This window comes from Phodopus roborovskii, unplaced genomic scaffold, assembly GCF_943737965.1.
Source record: "Phodopus roborovskii unplaced genomic scaffold, PHOROB, whole genome shotgun sequence".
Taxonomy (NCBI): domain Eukaryota; kingdom Metazoa; phylum Chordata; class Mammalia; order Rodentia; family Cricetidae; genus Phodopus; species Phodopus roborovskii.
The window spans coordinates 20,345,091-20,365,916 of NW_026125295.1; the positions used below are offsets into that span (position 1 = coordinate 20,345,091).

At 37.0% G+C, this 20,826-nt stretch overlaps 1 protein-coding gene and 1 pseudogene across 1 annotated transcript in view; one reads left to right on the forward strand and one right to left on the reverse strand.

The window, feature by feature from the left end:
- The window catches only part of Ppp2r3a (protein phosphatase 2 regulatory subunit B''alpha), a 126,885-nt gene that overhangs the window by 30,086 nt on the left and 75,973 nt on the right, over positions 1-20,826 (forward strand). The window contains exon 2 of the mRNA XM_051206235.1: positions 4,925-7,356. Within this exon, the coding sequence (XP_051062192.1) occupies positions 5,365-7,356 (1,992 nt within the window). The 5' untranslated portion in view covers positions 4,925-5,364. The remainder of the gene's footprint in view (positions 1-4,924; positions 7,357-20,826) is intronic.
- On the reverse strand, positions 780-861 carry LOC127213599 (uncharacterized; annotated as a pseudogene).

The following is a 20,826-nucleotide window of genomic DNA, read 5'->3' on the forward strand; positions in this document are numbered from 1 at the left end:
TATCTGCTGTGCTTCCTTCCTATTGCCTTATTAACAGGGAATATCCTAAGAATCATTACCATGGCTTATTCAGTGCCATTTTCTTAATGCCTGGCATTGAAGAGAAAGTATTTTATGAATAAATTAGAGCAATAACATTTATTAAGCACTTCCTTTGTCCTAGGTGTTATAGCCTAGCTTATGTGAGATGCCCTAATTTTAATCCTACACTGAAAAAATGAGAAATCCTATAAATATATTTTAATAAATGAATAGGTAAACAGAAGTGGTATGATACTACTCAGCAATAATAAGGAATACCTGTCATACATGATAATGTGAGATATTGAGAGAAGCCAAACTACATAGTTGTCCAGTTATTTCTTACACAGTATCCCAAATAGTAAATTGCTGAGATGTATGTCTCTCTCTCTCTCTCTGTGTGTGTGTGTGTGTGTGTGTGTACACATGCACTGTTTAGAGGTTTTTAGATTAATAGGGACAATCTCTTTTCCTGAAAAAAAAAAATGACAAATTTATACTTCTACTGTCAGAGTAAGGGAAGTATTTTGTTCTCCTGGAATAATTCCACATGTTGATTTGATAGAAATAAATATAGAAGTACATTATATTAACCTGTACTTCCTTGATCACTGGTAAGCCTGAACATCTTTCTATTTACTTCTGAGACATGTTGTCATTGTTCATTAATAAAGAATCATGTTTTTCCTAGAAACAGTTGAATAATAGTTTAGTAACATATGCCCAATAACCCAGCATCACACATTTTTAACAATGAAGAATGCTACTTGTGCATGTCAGAATCTGATACAAATTTAATGATGATAGTTTTGTCAATAAACATGAAGATGATCTTCTGAGACGAGGAAAGTAAAATATTTTTTAAATTACAAATTGTAGCATTGGAACATATATCTTCATTTGTCAGGGTTTCTGGTTGAGGTATGTGGCTTTAGAAAGTAATGTGAGATGCTTCTGGGCAGGTAGGATGGCACAATTACCTGTCTTGAATGTATTGATATTTATGGAAGAAGGGGATTGATGCTAGTCTCACCCAAAAAAGGAGTCACTATGGAAAAGTGATGGAATCCAGTACAGTTCTGTAGCTCATAGGACTAATATCACTTTCCTGGTTTTGGTTATTGAACTATAATGATACAGTAAGGTACACTATTATTACTGGGGGAAACTGGGCAAAGGGATTTACAAGAGCTCCATGTATGATTTTTTTCAATTCCTATATGTTCAAAATATTTCACAATTTAAAAAATAATTTAAGTACAATTCAGTTCTTTTGTTACTCTAACCACATTTGAAATATCCCCATGTGGCAAACTACAGCCATATTAGATACTGTAGAATATTTCCATCAACTTGAGAAGTTTTATTGGATAGCATATATTCTTTGATTTATTTCAAATTCTACTATAACATGAACTTTTCTGTGCTACTGTATTAACCAGTTGTTTGGTTATGTTCAGGCCTAAAGAAAATATTTTGTCTATTTTCTGAAATTCTAAAGAAAAAAAATACTTGGGTGTTTTTGTTATTGTTAGTTTAAGAATTAGTCTGACATATGTTTTAATATATATTAAGCATTTAAATTTTCTAGTGCTCATGTATTTTGATTAGTACATATTCATTAACTGTACTGGAAAATAGTCCCAATATATCCCATTTGGTTATGCTATGGCTACTCAGCATTATTAGTTTACTTCCCCTTTTATCCTTATTCAACAGTCATGAAAAATTGTAGATTTATAGCTGGGTATGGTACTGAACACCTAAATCCAAGCACTTGGGTGACTGAAGCAGGACAACTGTATAATTTTCAGTCTAGCTTGGGCTACATCGTACCAGACCAGCCAGGGCTATAAAGCAGGTCCATGTCTCAGTGCCCCTCAAAAAACAAAATTTAGATTTCTAAAAATGTGTATCATTTTTAATGCTTGACATTACTTCTTTTTAAATTTTGTTTTATTTATGTGAATGTGTGTATCTGTGTGAATGTATGCCATGTGTGTACATGTGCCCCCAGATGTCAATAGATGGCATCATATCCCCTGGAACTGGAGGTACAGGCAGCTGTGAGCTGTCTGATGTGGTTGCTGAGAGCTGAACTCAGATACTCTAGAACAGTATGTGCTGTTAACCATTGAGTCATCTATCTTTCCCGAACTTGATGCTATTTCTGTGCTCTGTGTTTGGGTTGTCCAGGTTGTATGTCTTTTGAAAAGGTTAGCTTCCATTGCTGTGTTTAACTTTTGTTCCATGACATTTTTCATGGTTGGGCTACTTTGTAGTTTTCCTTAATTACTGGACACCCCTGTTAGTGTAGAGCTTCTTTTTGCATCAGCTTTATCCAATCTGAATATATCATTTTTATATAAGCCACCTGAAATATTGAAGACAAACAAGTTGAAGGTGAGGCAGTGGTTAGTTCAAACTCCATTCACACAACAACTAAATTAAAACACAGAGGAATAAAAATAGGGTTGGGGAGCAAGATATGATGCCATATTCCTATAATCACAGCACTTGAGAGACAGGCAGGAGAATTGCTGCAAGTTGGAAGCTAGCCAAGGCTACATAGCGTGACCCATTCACATCCACCTGAAGAAAACCATGAACAGAAAGGTAATAGAATATCAGAATTAACATTTTAACTTCCTGGTGGAAAATCCAAGTATTATGATGATATCAATGTTCCTTCCAAGTCATAAATTTACAATATTTGTATTCAAATTATAGGAATTTTTTCTTGAAATTGACAGTTCACCAGTTTATCTAGAATACCATCAAAGAATTTTTAGAAGATAAAGAATCAGAAATTAGGGATGTGGGTTGTATCTCAAATTAACAAAACTTTAATATTAATTAATTATAGTGCTGGTACAAAAACAGTGACCTTTTATCCAAAGAACCAACAGTTAATACTGTAACCACCATGAAATTTCAACACCAGAAAGATTTCTTTGAGGATATGATAGTGAATGTCTATAATCTAAGCACACAGGAGGCAAAGGTTTGAGGCCAACCTATACTACATAGTAAGACCTTGTCTCAGAACAACTGTTCTTTTACATTAATTATTTCTATAGTCACTAAATTTCCTATACCTAAGCTAGTAAAAGATATTAACAAAACAGACTACCAAAAATAAATAAATGAAGTAAGTACAATAGTTGTATAGAATTAAAGAAATAAAATGTGAACACATTTTTTTGCTTTTTAAATGGGTAAAGATTTTTATTATTAAAACACCAGTAATGCTGGGAATAACACCTTTAATGCCAGCACTAAGAAGGCAGAAGCAGGTAGATTTCTGTGAGTTCAAGGCCAGCCTGTCTACATATCATGTTCCATGTTAGCCATGGCTGCATAGTAACAACCTGTCTCAAAACAAACAATCGGCAATGACAGTGATGATCCAGTGAAATTTATATTCTCCTTCATTGCTATATTTATCTTTCCTATCATTGCCTTAATGCACTGTTCTTGATTCATTCATATTACACATTCTGTGGTTCAGCAAATTGTGTTGGCTATACCTTTGAAATAGATACATCTAAACATCTGCTGTACTGTTACTATCTTGGTCCTAGCTTCCCAACATTCCTGCCTGGCCACTTGCAATCCTATTTATTTCCCTGTTTCTTTCCTTGTCTTCTATGTGTCTGAAAACAACATCTAAAATCATCATTTTAAAATGTGACTCTTACTGGGTCATTTCTCCATTCACTGTGTCCCAATGTTCTCAGAGTTAAACGATTCCATTATAGAGGTCTATAGATCATGCATGATTAGACTCCACCTTTCCCTTCTGACCTAACCTCTTCTACTGTTCTTGCTTTCTCTGATTCAGTTATATTAATCTACTTATCTTTGTACTAAACCAAATATGATCCCACCTCAGGGCCTTTGCACTTAAGTTTTACCTGCTTAATATGATTTACTTGGTAATACCTTTTCAGCCTGCTCCCTCTGCTTTTACAGGTCTTTGTTCAGACCTGTAAATAAAGTTTCCCCTAATTTCTCTTTTGAAACACCTTCATATTTTTTCCTGAATCCTTACCCTGCTTGATTTCCCCCTACCTAGTGAATTATATGTTTATTTACATGTTACTTTTTTTCCAACTAGATTTTTACCTCAGTAAGGGCAAGGCTATTATTTTGTTCACTGCTGTAACTCCTATCACATAGAAAGAGCCAAGGACATAGTAGGCATTTTGTGTTTTGTGATTAAATGGCACTGACAGAACATTTTTGGAAAGCTGCTACTACAGATTTTCCAAGCTGGTTTTTTGTTTGTTTGTTTGTTTGTTTTTAAGAAAAGAAAAGATGATTAAAGAAATCTTATGCACATGACAAAAAGAGAGAAAGAAAGATGAAGCAGGGCCAAGGATATGAGACCAAGAGCAGTAATGAAGGTTGTTTTTTCTGTATGTGAGAACAGGGAAGATGATAAGAGACTAATTCCCAACTATAGAACAACTTTCAAAATTAGGAGTAGACTCCAAGTTTTGGCAGTCTTTGAGAAGTCAAAGAAGCAAAGGGTCGGTGCTGGGGAACGGTAGAAAATACGGAGATAGTGGCTTAGAAACATATCTAGGGGCTTGAAAGTGGGTCAAAAGACTATTCTTGATCCATGAAGAAAACAAAAGTGTTCATTCTTGAGCCATGAGGATGAGCCAACTATCTAGGTATGAGCTTGTTCCTGTCATATAAGAAAGCAAGAAGAGTAATGTAGGAATTATCAGGTAGGCATATATAAGAAGGCAGAATTGAGGTACTACTTGAAGTACTGAGTATAGAATGTGAGAAAACAAAGGCCTATATTAAATATCAGCAGCAAGTTATATGATGGAGAATAGAGATCCTTGATTAAATGCATGTGTTTAATTATTCTCTTCTTTTCTTCTAGGGTTCTCTGTCATTCACAGAAGAATGGATCACTTAAGGCTTTGGGGGACCTGGTTATCACAATACTCCTGTACCACCAACTGAGATTTACATAACAGTTTATGGCAACAAATTTCCATAATATAGAACCACTGAAGAATTAAGAGAAGATATTCTTTCATAAAAATACTGTCGTATCAAGTTACTAAATAAAACTAAAATGTATAATATTTAAATTATTAGACTTGCTGATATAAGCATACATGTGCAGCAGCTACTGTATACTGATAGTTTCCAAACCTCAAATTTAAAGATTTCCCTTCATGGAAAAGTTACTGTATTTTATAAGAAGCCACTGAACATTGTCATTAAATATTTTTCAGCAAAGTATCATTTCAAGAAAATTTTCTTGAAACATAGTCTATAAAGTTCCAAGTCCTACCACTAAGTGAATTTGATATTATGGCAGCAACTTACAGACTGGTAGTCAGCACCGTGAACCATTACAGCAGTGTGCTGATAGACCGGCGTTTTGAACAAGCTATACATTATTGCACTGGAACCTGCCACACCTTCACACATGGAGTAGACTGCATTGTAGTGCATCATAGTGTTTGTGCAGACCTCTTGCATATCCCTGTGTCTCAGTTCAAAGATGTGGATCTGAACTCTGTGTTTTTGCCCCATGAAAATGGGCTCCCATCAGCTGAAGACTATCACCATCAGGCCCTCACAGGCATACCCAGGGCCAAGAGAGCATCCACATCGCAGAATAACTGCAACTTAAAGGACATTGCAGGAGAAGCAATCAGTTTTGCCAGTGGGAAAATAAAAGAATTTTCCTTTGAAAGACTCAGAAACTCAAACCATGCAGCTTACAAAAAAGGAAGGAAAGTTAAATCTGACTCATTTAATAGGAGGTCAGTTGATTTTGACTTGCTCTGTGGCCATTATAACAATGATGGGACCTCTCCATCCTTTGGCTTACTCCGGAGTTCCTCAGTTGAGGAAAAATCTTTATCTCATAGAAATTCACTTGATACAAACCTGACTTCCATGCTTCTTCAGAACTTTTCTGAGGAAGACCTAGTTACTCAGATTTTGGAAAAACATAAAATAGATAATTTTTCTCCTGGAACTGACATAAAAATGTGCTTGGACATCTTGCTGAAGTGCTCTGAAGATTTGAAAAAGTGTACAGACATCATAAAACAGTGCATAAAGAAAAAGTCAGGAGGCAGCATCAATGAAGGAAGTGGCAATGATGCAATTTCTAACTCTGAAACTGTCTACATGAATGTAATGACCAGGCTTGCATACTACCTGCGAAAGTTACCATTTGAATTCATGCAGTCTGGGAATAATGAGGCTATAGATTTAACAGAACTTGTCAGTAATATACCTAACTTACAACTTACTCCATTCTCCCCAATATATGGGACTGAACAGCCCCCTAAATATGAAGATGTTGTTCACCTCTCAGCCATTGACTCTGGACCGTTTCAGACGGTTGAATTGCAAGATGATGTACATAATTTTAAACAGACAGACACTGTAAAAGCCACTCCAAACAACACAAATTCCTTGTGTAGCTTGGAGGCAAACAATCCTGGAACTCTAAAACCTGTGCAGCTTCAATCACCATCATTAACTATGAATCCTTTAGAGAATGTTTCTTCTGGTAACTTAATGGAAACTCTCTATATTGAAGAAGAATTGGATGGAAAGAAGCCCTTATTAGATAAAGGACAGAAAACAGAGAATGGACAAGGTCAGGGTCTGCTAAAGGTAAATGAACATAAAGAATTTTCCAACCATGATACTTATCTTAAAAAATGTCCTGCCTCAGTGCAAAATGAAATTGGTAAGATATTTGAAAAGCCGACGATTGTTCATCCACCTAAAGAAGAATCTAAATTAGAAGTTCCTACCATAGAAGTAAAAGAGCAGAGACACTTTATGAATCCTAATAGTCAAGAGGAGATAGACAAACTGTTGATGGATTTGGAGTCATTTTCACAGAGGATGGAGACCTCTCTTGGAGAACCACTTGCCAAGGGTAAAAGCATCAGTCCTCTAAATAGTCATAGTCATTTGACTGGTCAGATCCATGAAGATCTTGAACCTAAACCTGTAGTCTCTTCACCTTCAGAAAAAGTCTCACCTTCCTGTCTAACAAGGATTATTGAAAACAATGGACACAAAATAGAGGAAGAGGATCGAGCCCTCTTACTTCGAATTCTGGAAAGCATTGAAGACTTTGCTCAAGAACTAGTTGAATGCAAGTCAGGCAGAGGAAGCCTATCACAGGAAAAGGAAATGATGCAGATTCTACAGGAAACCTTGACAACTTCCTCCCAGGACAGTCCATCAGTCTGTAAAAGCTCTGTTGGTGAGAAAGCCAAAGATAGTACTTCGGTTGTTTTGATTCAGCAGACGCCAGAGGTGATCAAGGTAAGATTCAAAAATCATGAGTCCTGAGAATTCTCCAAATATATGGTTTATTGTTTGTAAAATATATAAACAGAAACAAATTTTGTAAGCCATTTTAAGTTCTGTGTTAGGAATGATCTCAGTTCAGTTAAGAAGAAGCAAAGGGTTTGAATTAAGCAGATTGTTTTCATTTGTCCTAGCCATGCACTTCACCTTCCTTCTAGGTTCTTTGACTAAAAGAAAGTCACTTAGCTTCATATTTATCCATATATATATAAAGAATTAATATACTCATGTAAAACATGAGCAGTGAAATATGACAGTTACACAGAGTAGGTAATTTAATATTAACCCTCATCCTTTCCAGGTAACCAAGAAACCAGGCCTTCATATATGTGCATGATTCTGTGAGGAGCAGGATAGGGTACAAGACAAGAGAGTTTGATTTTTTTTCTTTGTTTTCCAAGAGACAGGGTTTCTCTGTGTAGCCTTGGCTATCCTGGAAGTCTCCTCAAACTCACAGAGATCCACCTGCCTCTGACTCCTCCTGAGTGCTGGGATTAAAGGCGTGCACCACCACTGCCCAGCTAGAGTCTGATTGTTAAAGAGCTGAAAATCTAGCTGATGAGACAAAACTAATGTTCCTGAACAGTATTTAAGCGTGTGAACAAAGTATTGTCAGTTCATCAGGCCTTCAAAGAAAGCATGTGTGTGTGAGGTTTATTTCTCTGTGCAAGTAAGAATAAATAACAATCTAGAATCAAAGACATGTTGTCCAAAGGTTTTCGCTTTCCCCTACTTATTTTATTGAGTGTAAATACTTGGAGAAAGCAATTATCTAACCATTTGTGTAGATGTGTTCATCAGTGAAGCAAGGTTGTTCCTTCTCAGAATGTCCAGGTTTTAGCAAGGAACTCTTTGCCACCCCATTTAAGGACTCAGTTTGATGAAGTCTCCATGTTCTTGATGTTGTCCTATTGTACAACCTGGAATATGTAGACTATGTAGCCTGTGAATTTACTAAGAAGAAGAAAAAAAGAATGGCGTTTTTAACTATTGAAAGACCTAAAAAGTAATGTTAATGATGGACTAACCTAGAAACCAATATCTGTTCCTTGGAATTTGCTAGCTTCTTCTCACAAGGCCCTGAGATAAGAAGAATTCACACTGCCCCTCCTTTCCTGTGAGTCAACAGGTGGTAAATAGGGTCAAGAGATAGCTGTAACTCTGGTTTGCCCAGACAAGATTAATTAGCACACCTGAGGCCCTAAAGTCTGCTGACCCTAATAGCAGACCATCCTGCCTCCAAGGGTCACGTACTCAATGGACAGAGGGTCCCACCCCCTCCCTAAGCTTGTGGGGTTGCCTTTAAAAGCACTTGTGCCCGGGGGAGGGGGCTTCTCCCTAGCCTGCGTGTTGGAGGAGCCCGTTTGCGCAAACGTTTCCTGTTCATTAAAGCCTCTTGCGTTTTGCAGCAACTGGACTGGACATTGAGTTCTTGGGGTATCGATCGAACCTGGAAGACTCCTCATTCTGAGGGTCTTACACTATCTGTCCCAAATATGATAGGCTTCAATTTGAGACATAATCTACTGCTCCTGACCAAAAGTCCATACGTAAAAAAGTGCATCAACTATTTGCTAAACCTAATATCTACCATTATAAATGTCAGCATGTAGTCATTCACAGATAAAAAGCCAAATCAATAAAAGTAAGTTATAAAATATATGAATTGTTTTGAAATGTACAAATTTGTACTAAATGTAGGAGGAAATGCAGGAATACAACAAATACCATGTTCAGAAAAATAGCCATGGACAAGTGGAAAATGGGCAGAAAATCTCAGTAGTTTCCGGAATGTCATCTTTCTACTCTGGGTGGTAGCTATCTAGCAAGTTTCTCATATTACTTGTGCCATTTGTATATTCCTAAACATTACATAATTTTTAAAACTTAAATTATGTGGCAAATTTAAAAAAATAAAGGCATAGTGTTTCATGCCTTCAATCCCAGCACTCAGGAGACATAATCTGATGAACTCTGGGGGTTCAAGGCCAGCCTACATAAAGAGTTCCAGAGATACATAGTGAAGCCCTGTCCTGAAAAATAAATAAATATTAAATATTTTAGCCTCATTAAAATTTTGGTTTGAGGGCAAGATGGGTCAGAGAGTCAAGGCGCTTTCCACACAAGGCTTAGTTCAGTCCTTGGGACCCAGGGAAAGAAGAGAACTAATTCTACTAGTTGTCCTCTGACACCTGCACACATGCCCACACAGACACATCATGGACAAATGCACACAATAATAATATGTAATTTTTAAAGGATTTTTAATTTTTGTTTTTGAGACAAGATCTCATTATTTAGCCTTGGCTGGCCTAGAACTCATAGATTCTACCTGCCTCTGCCCCATGAATGCTGGGATTACAGACTGTGCCACAACACACACCAAGATTTTAATTTTAAATGTATGTGTATGTACATGTGAGTGCAGTGCCTGCAGAAGCCAGAAGAGACTTGGTGCCCTTGGAGTTGGAGTTACAGGCTGTTGTAAACTGCCTGATGTCAATGCTGGGCACCAAACCTGAGTCCTTTGGGAAAGTATATGCATTCTTAATTACTGAGTTATCTATCCAGCCTAATATGTAATCTTTAAAACTTCATTTGTTCTTGGCATTGTGGTCCAATTCCGTAATCTCAGAATTAAGAAGAACCATGAGTTCAAGGCCAATGTAGAATATATAGTGAGTTAAAGACTACCCTGAACTCTCTACAAGACCTCATGTCAAGAAGAGAAGAGCTAGGGATATAGCTCAGTGATAGAAAACACTAGCCTATCATGTAATATCCAACAGCAGTGGGGCATGGGGGAGATTATTTGAACAAAAAAGGTGAATTGAGATCAGGTAAATAATTTCTACCTGGTACACATATATGACCATTGTCCTGTGCACATTTTTAGTTGCCAGCAACATTAAATTTTTAAACAATATAGTACATACTTAGTTATTAAATGATGATTTTTCTCAGGTGTTCATTGGGCATTTATGGACACTTTGGATCTCATTTATTGATTCACAAATATTGGTAATGTTAGTTTTAGAGAAAAAGCCCAATTCAGAGTCCCAAGGGACCTGGTCTATCCACTGTTCCCAGAATTCAATCCAAGAGATGGCAGTGGTGAAGGTAGAAAGAAGTTTTGTAAAAGCACTGTGACCATACCAGAAGAAGGCAGTGACCTAAGGCCTGTCATCAGTGAGCTTTTAAACTTTTAGAAAGGGAACAGAGGCAAAGGTTAAAGGGTTTGCATAGCTGAGCAAAGCAAGCAGTCTTGGGTAATCCATGGTCAAGTTGATCATTATCTCTAGATGGTAAGCTGTGCTTTTTGGTCACAAGGAAAGTTGCTGTTGTCTTGGGATTGATTCCAGGTCTTTTCTTGGAATGTTTATCTACCAGATCATTTCCTCCTGGTGTGCAAGGAGATTGCAGGAAAGAAAGGCAAGGTGGAATTAGTTCTTTTGAGTTTAGAGCAAAGACTGGAGATGTCCAGATACTACAGTGAGTCTTAGTTACTCTTATTTGGTGTGTTGGGGGTAGGAAAGGATGAGCAGCTTCAGACAGACATTCTTTAAATGACTTACATATCTTTGTGCAGAACTGAGCAAGAATCTGACCCAAATTTAGGGTAGCAAAAAAAAAAAAAAAAAAAAAAAAAAATGTGTGTGTGTGTATGTGTGTGTGTGTGTGTGTGTGCAAAATAACACCAAGTTTTTTATCTTTCTTTGTGTCGTTCACACCCAAATGAAGAGTGGATGATTTTAGCAATCATAGCTTCTAAGTCCCTGTGATAATATCTTTAGTTAAGTTGGGTCTTTGGGTCATCACTGGGAGAGAAACTGAATAAATTAATTATAAAAGTTAAAAAAAAAAGTCTTCATATTCAAGGCAATACTGATGTGTTTAACATGTTATAAAGGACAAAAAAAATACCTATGTAATAACCTCAGAATGCTAATGATTTACTAAGAACTACAGTTATTGTAAGCTAAGCCTGCTAAGAAATTTGGATATATTTTCTAAATATACTGCCTACTGAGTAGAAAATATTCATCTTCTCTGATGACTTATTGTAATTTCTCACAACCATTATAACCAGAAACCTTTACTGTGGTGCCATATTTTGAGTGTTTATTAAGCACTCTTCCTACATTATCTCCTGTGGGGAAAAGAAGACAATCAGGGAGCAAGTCCCTAATAATACTCCCAATCTTGGAGTAGCACCCTGGTGACATTCTCAATCTAACGCAGCAGCCAACAATGCCACACCAGTTTTCCTAGGGCGTTTTGTTTTGTTTTGTTTACAAATATGAACTGAAGTCAGAATGTAATTTAAAATATCATCTCCCAGTATTCTTTTAAATAAGTTTCTATATCAGAAAAGAATAAAATTTGGTACTTCTGCTTGATAGAAGTCGAAAAATGCTAATGACAGTTAATTGAAAGAGACAAATAATATGAGATGTTTCATACAGGAAGATGGCTTTGTGCAAGAGGCCATATCTCCTTGCTATGTTTTGTCCTTTCTTATTTAACCTTTTCTTCCTGTGAATTGTGCTAAGACAGGAGTTAGCTGCCTTTTTCTATGAAATGCAGATAGTAAACGTTTTAGACTTGGTATGTCATTATCTTTTGCCTGTGTGCATGTGTGTGCACGCGCATGTGTGCATGCGTGCACACACGCGATTAAGTTGTTCTTTAAAAATGTTAAACTTGGGCCTGGGGAGATGGTTCAGTTGGTAAGTGTTTCCTATGCAAGCACGAGAACCTCACTTCAAATCTCTAGCACTTGCATAAAAAGCCTGGCATGACAGAATATGTCTATAACCATAGTATTGTGGACATAGGCCAGCAGATCCTGGGAGCTAGCTCACTAACTGTGAGCCTCATCAAAAAGGTGAGAGACCCTGCCTCAAGAGAATAAAGAGGGAGAGTGGTAGAGTAAAACACTTGGTATCCTCCTGTGGCCTCCACATATGCTCACATGGAAACATGCCCCTGCATCCATGTGTACATACAAGAAAATACTACATATACACACATACCCCACACAGAAAATATTAGACTAATCTTAGAGCCAACACTTAGAAAAATAGGCAGGACTACAATTTTCCAGCTCTAGTTTTAAGCAAATAGAAAAGTGTGGTTAGCTATATATATATATATATTAAAAAAAAAAAAAACACTTGTATCACCCACCACTTAGTCTTTTCGATTATCAGTTTTCTATAGTATTTGTTCAGTTTTTGAATTAGTGGTTTTGGTTTGTAATAGGTTTTTCTGCCCTCCCCCATAGGTTTCTCCATCACTGTAGTAAGCCAGACCAAGCCAAATCAAAAAAGTATAACAATAGGTTTATTTGAGCAAAGCAACTCCCAGGCAAGTTCTCCAGTCCCAGAGATCAAGGCTGGAGAAACTATGCCCACAAACGAAAGCAGGGAACTTTATAGGTTGTACGCAAGGGGTCATGTTGTGTCTGCCAAAAGCTGGATTTATGCCCAAGTATGGTTAAAAACTGAGCACTTTAGGTGGGGACTTAGGTGTGGCAACTTCAGGGGAAGAAGTCACGGTAGCCAGCAAGAATAGGTACCTTTTCTTTGTTTGGAGACTCTCTGGGTAGTTGGGATTTGGAGAGAGAAACAGGAATGGGGCAAGCTGGAAGTTCCAACTAAACAGTTTGGTTTGATTATTCATTTTTGTTGTTTGTTAGTTACAAGACATTTTCTGTGCTAAATGCCTTCTATTGCCCATGCAGGCCTTGAACTTACAATCCTTTTTCACCAGCTCCATATAGTTGCAGTTATAGGTCTGCCATGAGGCTTGTCTGCTTTAGTGTTTTCATTAGCAACTTCATCTTTCAAAAATTATCTTAGATGCAGAGAAACCCATAGGATACCCCTCCTCACTAGTTTCTCCTTTTTCTCAGAAGTTTCTACTATTCTGAGATTGTTTATCTACTCCTGTAAGCTTTTTCTGTTTTGTTTTGTTAGTCTATTTATTTTCTTGCATAAGCTGGGCAGACTCTCTACTGATAAGCTATATTCTGAGCCCTTGTTTTGTTTTATGACAGTTATATTGTGTCTCAGTCTTGTCTGGAACTTGCCATGCTCATGTCTTAAGTCTCCTAAGTATTAAGATTATAGACATGTGCCACCACAGTTGGCCTGTTACTTCTTTTAAGAACTATTTTTAAATTATGTCCTTTTTGTTGTTTTTATTGTTTTAGACAGCTGAAAAACTACCAGGTACTAAATACATTTTAATTAATGGGCCTGGTGGCAGTATTTTTAAGTGTCACTGATGATGATACATTAAAAAAAAATTTTTTTTGACTTGACAGTATTACATATCATTAATATTTTATTATGTATTCAAAATAATTTCCCAAGAGTAAGCAGTATGTGTTGACCAGATAAAAATGAAATCTAAGCTGCTGTTGTGAGGGAAAGCCAAAAAGAAAATACTAAGAGGATATTCAGAAATTGGATATTGGCCTAGACCAAGGTCAGCAGTCTAAGGCCCTTGAGCCAAATCCACCCTGCAGCTGCCAGGACCATACCCACACCTGCTCATTAAATGATCTATGGCTACTTTTGTGTTCTATCTGCTAATCTGAGTAGTTGTGATAGAGGACCTAAAGCCTAAAGTATTTATTTACTACATGGGAATTTATAGAAATAGTTTGCTAACTCCTGTCTAGATAGGGATGAAAAGCCTGCGCCACCAACACCAGGCAAAGCGGAGTTTTGATAAGGCTCATTGTCCTGTTTTGTTGAGTGTATTGGAAATCCTGAAAACATCATTAAAAATCAATAACAAAAACTACTGATGGATTTTTGATATCCAACCAGTGTACTATTAGACATTTAAAAAGTAAATAAAACCAGGTGTGGTGATGTGCTACTGTAATCCCAGCAACTTTGGAGGCTGAGACAGGAGAAACACTTTTAAAAATGATTTTTTTTTTTTTTTACCCAGAATAACCACAGATAGCTGTTTTCCCTAATCATCTTTATTCATGACTTATCTCTGAAAACTAGCTTTTATTTTCTTTGACCCATCTATCAACTTTTTTTTCTTGTCTTTTTGTATAACTTTTCATTCTCACAGTGTCACTCGTTTCTCACAGTCATGGGCTAACACATGACACTTGAGGATATACTTTTCTAAAAAGCCTCTATATGAGAGGCTTGAAACATTGTAGTTTCAAGAAAAGCTGATACAAGTGGATCGGTATTCAAGTGAGCCAAATACAACTAAGAACAGCGTGTAGAGGAAGGACAAAGTGATCCAGCTAAAGTTCCCAAAGGTTCCACAATTATGAATTACTGTACTGAGGCCATATGTTAATATGGAAGATAATGGAATATTTTATAAAAAGTAAACACTAAAAACCTATATTCACTTAGGTAGTACTTAATCTGTTTGCATGTGCATTGTGGAGGGGTGTACGTGTATGAGTGGGGGCCAGAGGTCAGCATCTGGTATCTTTATTTTAATCTCCTTCATCTCATTTTTGAGATGACATCCCACTGAACCAAGAGCTCACCCATTAACAACACTAGCTGGCTAGCAAATTTTAGCGATCCATCTGTTTCTACCCCCGCCCCGTCTCCTACCTAGCACTAGTGTAGCTGACATACCATACCACTATTTCCAATGTCTGCCTTTTATGTGGATGCTGGAGATCTGAGCTCTGGTTCTCATGTTTGTACCACAGGCACTTTATGGAGAGAACTATCTCCCAAGTCCCAATAAAGCATATTTTAATACTGTTTTATTGCTAATAGTAGATGGCATTACAGTCATTGTGGGCCTGCTAGTAGATGGCATTACAGTCATTGTGGGCCTCTTTAGCTTAATGGGGCCATAGAACATGAATCATAACGCAAAGGTTAAAAAATAAACCCTAACCTCCTTTTTATAAACATTTGTTTTAATTTATTTTTAGTAAAAGTGTTAAAACTGTAAATCTAATGAAACCTGACAACTTAACATGCCTATATTAGAAAGCACAATTGGGCTGAGGAGGTTGCTCAATGATTGTCTAGTGTACCCATTCCTAGCACCAAAAGAAAAATGTAGATGACATTACATCTTTTAGTAATTAGTTTTATAATTTGAAACTGTTGTTAACATGTTGCCAAGCACAGATTTCAGTAATGTGGTAAAGATTATTTATAGCTAGCACACTAGTTTTGTTTAGTTACCCACTGTATGCCAACACCTAGATCAGTAGCAGACTCGTGTGCTTCTTTGGTTTCTGCTGCTGTAATAAGACACTGAGTAAAACCACCTGGGAAGGAAAGGAATTTTTACATATTATATGTTAGAATCCATCATCAAGAGAATCAGGAAAGGAGCTCAAGCCAGAACGGGGGGGGGGGGGTATGGAGGTGGAGGGTCGGGAGTCCTGAAGCAGAGGTCACAGAGGAAAGCTGCCTACTGACATGCTTTCCAGGACTTGCTCAACCTTTCATGTACAACCCAGGAACACCTGCCCAAGGATGGCACTGCCCACAGTGGGCCATTAATCAAGAAAATGCCCTCCAAGCTTGCCTACAAGCCAGTCTGATGGAAACAATTCTCAACTCAGGGTCCCTCATACCGAGTGACTCTAGTTTGTGTGAAGTTGGCAGAATCTAAGCTGCCCAACTCAATAGATATTTGAGGTATTTATTAACGTTGTTCAACTTTTTTTTTTAGAGACTTTTTATATTCCTGTAGTGTTTTAACTTTTTTTCTTAGAATCCTTTTAGAAAAAGAAAAATAATAAAAGTAATTTTTTCAAAGTATTTCCAAAGATTCTAGTATTATAATCAGGCTAGATTCTAGTATTATAATCCTAAAAATCTCTCCTAATATGACTATCTTAAGAAATTACTTAAAACTAACTTAATTTATTACAAGATTATTCTACACCTTAAGTCTCCCTACTTCGTAAAAATTGCAAGTCAGGTTCTGATCTTTGAGTTAAAGTCCTTCTGTTTTGGCTCAGATCCCCAGAGAACAGTAATGACTTTAGGCTAAAAGTAAGGATGCATTCTCCTCTGGCAGATCACATTTAAAGACCACAGTGCTTTGGCACCCACATAGCTCCATCGGCTCTCCTTTCACAGTGTGATGCTTGCTATTATTAGTACATTCTTTGACCACCAGTTCTATCTTGACACATGTGAATTTAACTCTCATCCCAAATTCCTAAGATAGTATTATCCCCTGCCTGAGTATTTATGTGCAGTTAATGGGTGATGGGTGAAGGAGAAACGTTTTTGCTATGTTGTAGCTACTGATAATGTGCTCATACACCCATAAACAAATCCTAGGCTGGACGTGGTGGTGGTGCACACCTTTAATCCCAGCACTCTGTGGATAGAGGCAGGCACGTCTCTATTAATTCAAGGCCCTCCTGGTCTATTTAGCTAGTTCCAGACCAGCCAGAGCTACACAGTGAGCTCCTGGGGGGCAAGGGGGAGGTTTGTTTGTTTGTTTGCTTGTCTTCTAATCATATTTCCTCCTCTCCACCTCCTTCATTCCTTCCTTTATCTGTTTAATGTATGAATGAAATGGAAACCTTCTATTCCTTGGTGTTGGGGCTGGGCTGTTTATTTTGAAATAGGGTCTTACTAAGTTACCCAGGCTTTGAACTTAACATAGCACAGGCAGTCCCTCAAACTTGTGGTCCTCTTGCTTCAGCCTCCTGGGAGCTTTGTGTCCTAATATGTCCAGGTTGATTTAATGTTTAATTTTTCCCCTAACAGTGTAGTCCTGATTCATCATAACCTCCTCTCTACTATAACTTCTTTCCTCTGGTGTCTTCTAAGCAAAATCCTTCTGTACTATTCTCTGCTGTTTTTCTGCAATTGCTTCCAACACCACAACATGGATTCTCAGACAACTAAGCTGATTCCCTGGCCTTTCGGTATTGTGTTCTGTTACTCAGATTTGTACAGTCTTTGCTGCCTGATCATCCCAACTGGCCTTCCTAACTGGAAGTCTTTGGCTAGTGTTATCTTGGCCTCCATAAGTACATTCAGCTGAGGCTGGTAATGACTGTAAACTACCATGTGTACAGAATAAGGACTTGACTTAATTCAGCATAAAAATTTGTTGATAGACAACAAATACCATTTCAGTATTGAGGGGTTATTTGTTTTTGTTTTGTTTGTTCTTATTTTTTTTTTTTTTTTGTTTTGTTTTTGATTGTGTGTGTGTGTTTTCTTTTTCCAGTCCCGGGGATTTTCCAATCCAGGGCCTTGTTTATTCTAGGTGAGCACTCTACCACTAAGCCACAACTACAGCCCTAGCATAGCAATTGTATATATAACACTGTTTGGCATTAATACATAAATCAAAGTAAGTGATTTAGTTCTTCAGTCAATCTTCAATTTTTTTTTTTAAACAACCTATTCTTATAACGTTGCCCAGAGCTGACTCTCTCCAGAGATAATTAAGGTTATATATCACTGTCTTCCTTTTCAAAGGGAGAAGGTCAGAGAATTATAAGATTTAGAAAATTGTTTTTAAAACATTTCTGAGTTTCACACTAAGCCTTACAGAATGGATTCTATAAGAGGAAATGTGTACCCTGCTTCCTTAAAAGTCACACCTTCCTTTGATGCACTTCTTGTTTCTCCAAACTTGGAACTGCTCTCCTGGGTTCCATAGATCCTTTTATGACACAGTAAGGGGGGGGGGGGTTGTTGTTGTTGGGTTGGTTTTTTTGTTTTTGTTTTTGTTTGGTTGGTTGGTTTGGTTTGGGCTTTTTTGATTTTTGTTTTGTTTTGTTTTTTGTTTTGTTTGCTTGATAGCTAATGGAGGCTATCTCAGAAGTGCTTTATTTTTAGGGTCTTAGCAACAAGGCCATCCTTCCTGCATATGCCTCTCCCAGAGAAGCCACAAAACTCCCACTCAGGAATTTGTCCTTCCATATGTCTTCCTCTAGTGACTGTCAACCTTCCTCAAGCTGTGACCCTTTCATACAGTTCCTCATGTTGCGGTGACCCCAACCATAAAGTTATTTTCATTGATACTTCATAATGGTAATTTTGCTACTACTATGAATTGTAATGTAAATATCTGTGTTTTCCGCTGGTCTTAGATGACCCCTGTGAAAGGTCATTCAACCCCCACAATTTGAGAACCACTCCATCTAGAGCAAGCATTTTGGGACAAGAGAAATAATCTTTCTGAACTTGAGGTCATCTCTCTTTCAACATGAATGTTCACTACCACAGTATTTATAATAGCCCCAAAGTAGAAATGACCTAAATGTCCAATTGGCTGTTATTTAACCATAAAAGGGAACAAACTACTGATACATGCTACTACATGGGAAGCCTTGGAAAGATGTAAAGTGAAAGAAGCCAATCACAAAATTGTCTCCCTTACCCAAGAATGCTTATTCAGGAAGAATGGTTCACAGGAAAGGAACCCCAGTCTTGGCAGCCAGATCTCAAAATAACAGCTGAAAAATCCCAGTAATCCTCAGGTCAGAAAACACTTGCCTCTTGTATCCTGTAGTGGAGATGGCTTGATTGTCGCCCTGGAGACTCACAGTAAGCACACAGTGCAAATAGAACTGCTTGTATCTTTAGACAGGCTCCTCATGATGAAAAAAGATCATTAAAGTCTGTTGTGATTGGCCGTTCCCAATAAAGAAGAAGCCTCTCTAAAAACAGTGTTCCAGGTGCACTTCTGGTTAAGTCAGATTCTCATATCCCCACTAAGACCAAGCAGCCAAATTCCATGCAAGCACAAATAAGTAAAAAGCAAATAGCTTCATGCTAGTCTCTCTCTGTCTTAACTTTTATTGTCACAAACCAACTCTTTTCTATTCCCATAAGGGCCATGACCTGTACCCTCTGATTGTTATTTTTTGGAAAACAGTTTTGTGTTGTTACTGTTTGTTTGTTTGTTTGTTCTCTGTACTGCTTTGGGGGCCATCCAGGAACTCACTGTGTAGACCAGGCTGGCTTCTAACTCACAGAGATCCTCCTGCCTCTGCCTCCCAAGTGCTGGGAGTAAAGGCATGTGCCACCAGCGCCCCGCTCGGAAAACAGCTTTATTAATGAAAACTGGGAGCTTATTTCATCATCAGACAACATTAAAAGATGTTTCCTTAAGCACAACAGAGTAACTTTTCCTTGGGAGCTTTAAACAGCATTTGCCTTTTGTTTGTTTGTTTGTTTTTTCTTTTGGTGTGTGGGGTTAGTTAGATAGGGTCTCATCATTGTAGCCTTGGCTGGCCCAGAACTCACAGAGGCATGCCTCTGCCTGACCAAGTACTGAGTTTAAAGGCCTTTGGCACCACACTCACCAGAATTTGGACTTTTAAACATTGTTCTAACCTTAAAACTTCAGAAACATACAAGAAGTAAATGAAATATGTAAATATTTCTTGTCCTTTATTCCAGTTCACCATTGTCTTAGGAAACAAAGTGAGAGAACTAAGAAGCTCCTTCATTATCATCTCTGTCTTTGCATCCAATTCAGCATCTAGTACATATATATGATCATAAAAATATTTGAATGAGTGAACAACTTAAAATTGAACATGTCCTGCAGATTTTAGACATCACTGGATAATAATTGGTTCATAAAATTTTACAAATTATTAACTCTTTCACCTGAATGCAATTAAGTCTGATAGTCAATAGAGAAGCATAAGCTACATTTGCGTATGGAAATATGTGTCTTAAATATTTTAATTTTTTACATTTATTTATCATTTATATATGGACTCATATTTTTAGTTTTATTCTTTATGGTGTTTTATGTTTGCTAGAAGTAAAAATCCCAATTGGTGAAATCAATTAAAAATAAATAGTGAAATGTAAATATATAAAGACAATATTTTGATAATTTTTAATATTAAAATGAGAATAATATTTAACATATAGTAAAATGGTGAAATACTTTTATTTCTTTAAATTCCTCAAAGGAAAATCTCATAATCCCTGGATGTGCTTTTATTGCTTTTTGATCATCTTTATGCCCTTGTTTAGTTAAATTTCATTGTATCTGATATTTCTTTATTAGGATGTTAAGTTGTTCCACAAAAGTAAAAATACTTTTGATGATAAATTTTTACACTATATCCATAGTCACTTCAAAAATTACATTTAATAGCTAAAATAATCTGCTTTTAAAAACCAATAAATATTTTTGTAAATTATCATTTGAGAATGACCATTTCTGTCATATTTTGGGTGGAGAAATTTAGGGGTATGAAATTTTTGCTTCCTCTTCAGATAATAAATAAAAAGCTATTCTTAAAATGATACTTTCATATTTAAAATTCAGTTTGTTTTGTTTTGTTTCTTTAAAAAATATCAAGTAGCAAAAGACAAAAATATCCCACATAATCTTTTCACCCCAGTTTGAGGATAAAGTATGTGATCCAGCACCTCTGTTCTGAGTTTCAGAAGTTAG